Below are 9,151 nucleotides of genomic sequence, written 5' to 3' on the forward strand. Positions count from 1 at the left end.
CCTTCACCATCACCACCACCTCCTTCAATACCACCTCCATCACCACCACCTCCACCATAACCTCCACCACCACCACCTCTATCACCAACACCAACACCTTGTGAAAACATTTACAGAAGCTTATTAGCAAAATGAAGCTTGTTACACATATTATTCCATAAAGATGCCAATGTTCTCCCAGGCTTTCTACATGGTTGATGTAGTTCTGAAGTGCATTGTTAAATAAGTTAGAACAAAGCTGTTTAAGCCACCAAATACATTTGGAAAATGACATACATCTCAATGCTGATGTTGTCAAGATCCATGCTACTCTCTAGCAAGACTGGAAACCAGAACTGTATTAGGGTTTTGTTCTGTTTTGTTTTTAATTTTGTGTACAGAGCATAATCTTGCACCACTGGGGCAATTTCAGTGTAAACATACCCACATTTAAATGTTTTTAAAATGATTCTACTGAGCAAGAGAATGAAGAAGAAAAACTAAATTTGAATTATAAGAATGCAGCCATTCTCACCATTCGTGTAATCACAGTTTCCACTCCTTGTCCCAGATGAGTGGTGGTGTGGCTGTATGGGGCAACACTAATTGCAAAATTAATGGGTCAGGTGCCCTCTGTGTCACTCCTGCTTTGAAGTAATCAGTACAAATTAGAGTCTCCACCAACTATCTCAGCTGTGGGGACTCAGCTTTTAAACTCATAACTTAGTCCATGGTCGTCTATGACTGAGACTACACTTCAGGGAAAAACACTGGGAATGAAAATGCAAAGCTACAGCCCGTAGAGTGAGCGTGGCGAGGGCTCTACTTCAGAATCTTCCGGGGAGTCAGAGTGAGATGCTGCCTGGAGGAGCAGTACTGGAGGTGTGTCCCAACCTGGGGGTGGGGATCAGACGCTTCTATTCATGAGGTGTTGCTTTATTCAGCTGGGTACAGTTAAGCACGGTCTCGGGGGTAAATACATTTACCATCAGAAAAATGTATCGCTGATTTCCAGTCTCTGGAAAAGCTCTTAATAAATCACCCAATTTGTCTAGTTGGTTCCCCTGCAGGGCTACAACTCCATAATGGCAGCTAAGATGTTCCTCATGCTTTTCAGAGGCTTCTGATAAGAGGGCCCCTCATTGTCTGTGTAGGGTGGGACTCTGTACCCCAGGACTGCTTTAGCCTCATCTGGCCATGTGGCCCCATTTCTGCACATTCTTTTACCAAAAGGAAGCCATTCTCCATGTCCACATAGCTAAGAACCTCATGGAAAACTCCATACCATCCTAGAACTGAAACGTAACTGGGGTTTCAGGGTTGTAAATCACACAGAAAGAGACAGCCATCCTTCTCCCAAGGAATGGCTGATGGACTCAAACTGCTAGAAAGGCGTGAGCTTCGTGTTAGCATGCAACTCCCTATGGACTGTTGAGGAAGTGGGATCTTCCATTAGGGGCCTTGATGGCCCTGACAACACTGCTTGCTAAACATAACCCCCCTGCAGAAGTATCTTCAAATTCAAGTTCTTGAAGGAGGGGCTGAACAAGAGAAATGGACAGCCTGGAAGTATAAAGTGAGTCAAGGTCAAGATGGGTTACTAGACAAGGTGGGCAGGGATGTGTAGCTGGAAGATAGGAGCAAGTGTCTCCATGGAGACCAAAGTGATGGAAAAAGAGATTCAATGAGTGTGACTGAGGTGAGGATAGAGGGATGGGTGAAGGGTAGAGAAAATCAATGGCTTTTTAGGGAAAAGATGCTCCTTGGCCCTAATGAAACTTCTTGGGACTCTTCTAGGGAAAGAGGTTGTATCAGTACAAGAGGAAGAACTGTCTCAACCTATTCCAGTAGATTTCTCTTACATCCTCCTTCTTCATTTTCCTTCCCTTTCCTCTTAATGAACAGAGCCTGGCTATGCTTTTTCCACCTTCTTGGAATTCCCTCCACCCTGGGCTATATTAACAGTGACTCCCTGCTCACATCTGATGGACAAGCAGAAAGGTAAAGAAAGAGGAGGAGAGAAATATGTATTACATCTCTATTATAAAATTCCCAGTTTTTAGACTGGGTTTTTCACCTCCTTCCCTATTCCTGGCCACCCTCTCTACCTCACACCCTCAGGTGCCTCACAGACTGCCTGCCTGCCTTGTCCTGTTGCAAAGGTCAGCTCTGACCCCTCCCGTCCCAGCCCGGTGGGTGCACCGGCCTGATCAGTGCCCCCTGAGGAGCCCAGCTCACCTGTCATGGTGTCTTTCCGGGAAGTGTGTTCTCCTTTAGATCCGTGGTAAGTGGCGTTGCTGCCAGTAGACTCGTAGTCTGTTTTCCTTTCTTTGAGGCTGATCATTTCCCGAGGGGAGGCGGGGGCACTTGCTGGATAGAGAAAGCAAGGAGACAGTTTCCATTTGTCAGTGCACAGAGCTTGATCATCTCCCCAAAACCCAGCCCTGGTGCAAAGCCACAGATGTCACCGCTGCAGATGCAGCTCCTAGGCTGTTCTGTAGACCTGGCACGTGTTCTCATCTTGACCCCTCATCCAGTGACATTTGGTGCTTTAGAGTTAAGGGCGATTTGGGTCGGAGGCAGGTCATTAAGGGACACATCCTAGGGCTCTTCCACCCACAATATTTTTATTGGTTGTATGCAATATTTCATTTACATTGTGTTTCACTCATATACACTGTATTTTATACAATCTTTTATTTACAACGTGTTTCATGTACTCATTCAAAAACCATTGTATTTTATATAATTACTATTGACCTAGGCCTATTATTACCCATCTTTTCAAATCCTTCTTGAATCTTTATTACTCCTTTAACCCCCATCTGCCCACTATCTCTGCTATCAGGGTGAAATCACTAATGCCTATGAATTTCAAAGTTTGAAATCATGGGTTTCTTTAAAACAACAAAACACCAGTATAAGTTCTTTATTATAGAGGAATGTCTGTTGTTATAAAAAAGCTCCTCTATGCCAAGTGCTTTAGTATTGCTAGATTTTTAAAAATTTTATTCTTTTGTGTGTGTATGCTGTCAAATTGACTCTGACTGGAGGAGATTGCCCCTCCTCCAGCAGAGCATCTGGTGGATTCGAACCACCTATCTCTGGGACTGCAGTAAAGCTTCTTGCCACTAGGCCACCAGAGCTCCCTTAGATTTATTTTTGAAGTTGTCTTTATTATTTTTTAGGGCATGCTATAAGTTACATGTGTGGTATCCCTCAGAAACTCCACTCAAAGATGAGTTCTCCAAAATCCTTATTAAAAGCTTCTTCATTTTCCTGATTTCTAATTCAACAATAAACATTTATTGACTTTAAAAGAGTTGTCTTTATTAACATTTAGACTCTGGCCCCACTTACTGGTTTGTATGTAATCTTTCAAATACATTGTATTTCCTATAAGTACTTTGTGTTTTACACACTGTTGTAGTTTATATAATTAATTACCATTACTCTATGTCTATTTTCACCCTATCTTTTCAAGGCCCTATTGAACCTCTCCCATTACTTCAAGCCCCTCTTCTCACAAACCTCTTATATTCTAGTGATTTTTACTCCTCTTTCCCTTTAGCTGACCCCCTCCCTATCTTTTAAAGAGTTACATTCCAATGAGACTACAAGTGGCCCATGGCATGTGGGGCAGCTGTAAGAAGGAGACCAGTGATGGTTTCTCTTTGTCCTCTTTCTCTTCTCTTGCCAATCATTTCCCTTACCCTCCTGCTACCCTCTCTTAACTTCACTTTGAATTAAAGGAGACATCACACATATTTAGAAATCCTGGCAATTTACAGCCTCTGAAAATCTGCTGGAGGATCATCTATCAGTTGGTTCTGCCTTGATGGTAATGAGTGAGTTGAATGAGTCTAATGAAACAAATGCAGTTTTACTTAGACATGATGTCATCCAGAAACTCTCCAAGGAAGCAAGTCCCATGGAGGGTGATCGCTGGAGGTCAGAAAACCAATTCCACTGTGACCTTCTCCCTCAGCCAGCTGGAGGTGGGCTCAGGGCAGAGTGGAAGAAAGCTCCACTTCCTCGTAGGACCTCTGAGCTCTAACTCCTGGGGAGGCCACTGAAGCCAGTCGCTACTTGCTAGTGGTCAGACTCAGTGAATGAGCCCAGCCATCTCTCAGGACTCTCACTCCTGAGATGATGCGTTGTAATTGGAAGACTTATCTAGGAAATTGTAAGACCCTTTAACAAACTGGGGACAGAAAAAAAGGGGAAGCTGGATCTGGAGACCGAGAAACACACGAGGAGATGTTCGATTCAACTCACTGCCATCGAGTCAGGATCGACTCAGAGCTGACCCTCTGGTGGGTCTCTGAGGCTGGAAGTTGCACTGGAGGGGACTCACCATTTTTCTCTTGAGGAGCTTAAACTGGTCAAATCGATAGGATAGCAACTAAATACCATGGAGGACGAATGTCACAGCTCGCTCAGGCCTGACCATTCCTTGAGAAAGCCTGACAATGTCCTGATTAGGTGACTAGATGGCCAGATCCTGAGATGGCCCTGAGCCTGGTCACATATTGACAGGACCCCTGCCCCCAAATTTCTGACCAAACTACCATCCCCTCTAAATTGCCTTAAAAGCCCCAATAAAATGAAACTGCCTTTCCCTGCCTGCATGCCATTCTAACCTTCTCTGTGAGGGACCACTAGGCGTCCCTCTCAAGGACACTTACTCAAGGCCTGTTACTTGGGACCAACTGCTTCTTCTTTTTCTCTCTCCCTTGACTCTTGTCTATCTAATATACTCTGTTTCCAGGCAGACATGGGCTGGAAAAACACAGAGCTGAGCATATAAGGAAAGGTGTGGGCAGGCAGTGAGGCTGGCTCCTTGAGAGGCTCTTCTTTGGAACAGGACATCAAGCTCTGTCAGTTCAAACAGAGGAAAACCCTCAACCAGACGGACTAACATGGTGACTGCAGCAATGGACTCAAGTGTGCCAGGGATGACAGGAAAAGCACAGGGTAGGACAGGGTTTCAATCTGTTGGTCATAGGGTCATGATGAGTCATACTTCACTTAATGACACCTAACAACAACTGAAGCTGGTCGAGTTCAGAGCTTAGTCAATCACATCCACTCAATCTGTGCTCAGGCCCAGCATTCATCTGGCCCAGAGCCTCCCCCTGGATTCTGGAGCTCTACCACAGGCCTTCCTAGTGTGTTGGGCTGTTCCTACCTGGACCCCACAGTCTGGCCTTTGAATCAGAATTTTCTACTGAAGGATCTAAGATTCTGCATTTTATAAATACAAAACTACAGATCTAAACCTACTGCCAGAGATTTTAAGTACAGTGATGCTCCTCTGAGTTTCTAAATTTCAAAACCCCTGACAAGATGGATTGATCCTGCAACTTCAGCAATGGGTTTTAGTGTCTCAGAGAAAATGAGCACGGCACAGCATAGGACAGGTTTCAGGATGGCTGTTCACAGGGTCTCTATGCGTCGTACTCAACTCGATGGCACCTAACAACAATATACCTTAATGGGAGAAGACTGTTCATTTTTCTCCTGAGGAGTAGATGATGGATTTGAATCACCAACTTCCATCATCAACCTCAGATGTAACTCACTGTACCAGCAGAGACTGGATAAGAAACCGCATTACAGTCTCAAAGGCACATGGTTTGAATCCACCAGCTGCTTTGCAGGAGAAGGATGGGCAATCTCCTCCTGTGTGATTAACTGCCTCTGAAAACCCACCAGAGCATCAGCTATGAGTCGGTTCTTACTCAATGGTACAGAACAATAACAACAGGAATCCCAGAAGGAGCCATGGAGGTGTAGTGGTTAGGAGACGGGGTGCTAAATGGAAGGTTGGTGGTCTGAATGTATACAGGTGCTCTGTGGGAGAAACAGTCTGGCATTTTACTCCCATAAAGATGACCATTTAGAAAGCCCTGTCACATTATGTGTTGTAATCAACTCCATGGCACTCGACAACCCCAGGACACTCTGGTTTTGAGGTAACACCCATATTCCTTTCCTGTACCCAAGCTCTGCCCTGGTCAGATCTCAGTTTGCTCTTCAGCTTAGCTTTTACCCTTTCTGAGAACCCCACAGTTCCAGTCCTCTGGGCGACCATGCTCCCTGAAGAGCCCTTTTACATTCTATAGCATCTGATTCATGTGGGTAAACTCAGCATCTTCTAGATGCAAATGTGTATGCTGGAAGGAGTCTGAGTGGCGCAGTGATTAAGTGGGCAGTTGCTAAAAAAAAAAAGACCGTGGTTTGAACTCAGAAGCACCTCTACTCCTACGGGCTAGTCCCACATCCCATCGTGTCACTAAGAATCATGACCAGCTCTGGCTCCCAGCAACAACAGACATCCAGGAACCAGCGCATCAATCATGCGTGTTTCTGAACTGCGACTCTCAGCAGCGTAAGCACATAAACTCATACAGGACGCAGAGCACAGTGAGTGAGCCCCAAGTCACAGCTGAGTGCTCTGAGGGCAGGGCTTCCAGCCACTTCATTCCAGTTTGCATTTCCACCCCCAAGTCCACTGTCATCCAGTCTATTCTGACACACAGTAACTCTACAGAACAGAATAGAACTGCAACGATGGGTTTCCAGGATCACAGGACCAGTCTGCCTTATCTGTTTCCCAGGGAGTGACTGGTGGGTTGGAAGCCCAGACCTTACTGGTAGCAGTTGGATGCGTTCACCACAGCAGCCATGGCTCCTTATTTCCACCCCAGATATGATAAATCAGAAGCTGCAGTTTAACAGGATCCCCAGGTGATCCTTAAAGATCTTATGTATACACATGTGTCACCTGGGGATCTTGTTAAAATGTAGCTTCTTATAGATCTTGTTAAAATTTGCCTTCTTGTTAAAGTGTAGCTTCTTATAGAGCTTATGGATATATACAATCACCCTGGGATCTTGTTAAACTGTAGCTTCTAACTCCGCGTATCTAGAGGGGGGAAATGCAAATTCTTAGCAGGGGATCTCCCCCAAATAAATCAGTTTTAAGCTTTGTTTGGGAGCCAACAGTTCTTGTTCCTCGCCTTTCTCAATTCCTATAAAGCACTTCAATCCACTTCTCAAAGTGATCCAACAGCATCCACTCTCACTGCTAAGCTCTTGTGATTTCCAATTACAATGGGAATTCCAATTACATTACTACCCAATAAAATGAATTATCTGAAGTACTTTGTAAACCACTGATGTAACTTCTGAGGTGAAAACCCATGAACTATGTTAATCCAGAACTATGTCAGCTCTGACACTTTGGGGCTAGTGATACTTGTGGAGAAATGTGAAATTGCAATGGCTTCCCCTAGTGTTTTGACTCCCTGGGTTAGAGAAGAAGAGGTCAACGGTTTGCTTTATGGATGAGCACCACTGGCCAGGGAGGAGAGGGCAGGGAGATGGAAGATGTGAGCCATCTCTGTGCTCCAAGAGGGCAGTGAAGAGGGAGACTGGGCGACCTGGGAGGACATGAGAGGCAGCTACTCATCTCATGAAGAGCTGGAGTTCCAGTGTTTAAAGGAGGTCCCTCCCTATGCAAGAACTGCATGATGTCTTTTTTGAGAACTGGCTGGGAGAGATCAAGGGCCAGAAAAAGAGAGGAAGACCCTCAAGGAGATGGTTAGACATGATTGCACAATGGGCTCCAGCATGACTGAGGTTGTGCTAATAGGACAGAACTGACAAGTTTCTGATCTGTTGCTCATGGGTAACAACGAGCTGTGGTCAACTTGATGGAACCTAACAATAATAAGAACATATAAGAACATTTGACTCATTCACAAGACCTCAGCTTAGCTCTGCTGAGGTTCCAGACCTTCAGGTTCCACAAAGTCACAAGATGCATGCGTCTTCGCCTCCCCCATCCTCTGTTCCCTCCTCTCTCTTCTGCTTCTCCCAAGAAATGTCCTTCTGCCCCTGCTCTTCTGCTCCCAAGTCTTCTCAAATACAGGCTAGCTTTGCATGAGACAATCACAAAACGATGGTATTTTGGAGTCTCCTGGAAAAAGCTTGGATAATTAGAATGTAATATTGCACAGATGGTGGCGTTTATTAAACTTCTCCGAGTGTGTAATTATCTCCAGAGGCCTCCTACCCAGTCTTACTGTGTCTCCAGTTAATTAGAGTATGTTCTGGGAAGAATAAGATCCCTTGCACTAGGTGTGTGAGGTGAGGTCAATGTGCCCGGCCCAGGAAACACCAAGGTGATACTCTACCTGAGTAAGTGGGTGACCACAATGGCCACTGTTTCTGACAGTGTGTTTCCTTCTCTTCCAGCCCTATCATCACTTTATCTTAGTAACATCATTCTCTGTAGTTCTGGCCCCACAGTGCCTCATTTTGAGTCATTTGACTGCCCTTTAGATATCATGGGGTTTTGGGGTTTTGTGATTTTCTTCCCCCTGCTACCCCTAAACTGAAGGTCTGTGACCCCACCCCTACCACGTCTAACAGTGTCCTTTCCCCAACAGCATGTGTTCATGCTGCTACAGTACATTTTTGTTGCTGTTGTTGTTATTAGGTGCTGTTGAGTCAACTACAGCTTGCAGAGACTCAGAACAGCAGACGTGAACCTGCCCTGTCCTGTTCCCCCAAAGCCTCCTGCTTCCAAGGGAATGACGGCTCTGAAAGCCCACTATACCGTCTCCAAGGCTGTGGATCTTTATAGGAGAACACTGACTATTTTCCTCCCTTTCAAAGAGTGGCCGGATGGTGGATTAGAACCGCCAACCTTCTGGCTAGAAACTGTGTCACTTGGGATCCTTTAGTATACTCCAGTGGCGTGTGAATATAACACTGATCTGCACTGAGAAACAAACAAATTTGTGTAACTCACATTAGTGTTACAGCTGCTTGGGGGCAGCAGTTTGGAACCAAACACAGAACATTGTAACGTGTGTCCCTGTAATGAGAATCTTTAAAGAGACAGCCTCCTTGTGCTTTGCCAGCTCCATGTGCTTTATCTTTTTTGTTGTTGTTGTTATGTGCCGTCGAGTCATTTGCGACTCATAGCGACCCTATGTACAACAGCCCTAAGCCATGCTCTATCCTGTGCCAATCACATTGCCTCTGACACACCCATCCCGATTACCCCAGTCATTGAATCAATCCACCTCATAGAGGGTCTTCCCCTCCTGCGCTGTCCCTCTACTCTACCTAGCATGATGCCCCTCTCCAAAGACCT

The 9,151-nt window shown here is 45.4% G+C and overlaps 1 protein-coding gene across 2 annotated transcripts in view; it reads right to left on the minus strand.

The window, feature by feature from the left end:
- CTNND2 (catenin (cadherin-associated protein), delta 2) overlaps window positions 1–9,151 on the minus strand; it is a 1,564,764-nt gene that overhangs the window by 22,335 nt on the left and 1,533,278 nt on the right. For both annotated transcript variants that reach the window (XM_006893173.1, XM_006893172.1), the window contains one exon: window positions 2,218–2,349. In XM_006893173.1, the coding sequence (XP_006893235.1) occupies window positions 2,218–2,349 (132 nt within the window). The remainder of the gene's footprint in view (window positions 1–2,217; window positions 2,350–9,151) is intronic.

This window comes from Elephantulus edwardii, unplaced genomic scaffold (genome assembly GCF_000299155.1).
Source record: "Elephantulus edwardii isolate Elephantulus edwardi_28Jun2011 unplaced genomic scaffold, EleEdw1.0 scaffold00125, whole genome shotgun sequence".
Taxonomy (NCBI): Eukaryota; Metazoa; Chordata; class Mammalia; order Macroscelidea; family Macroscelididae; genus Elephantulus; species Elephantulus edwardii.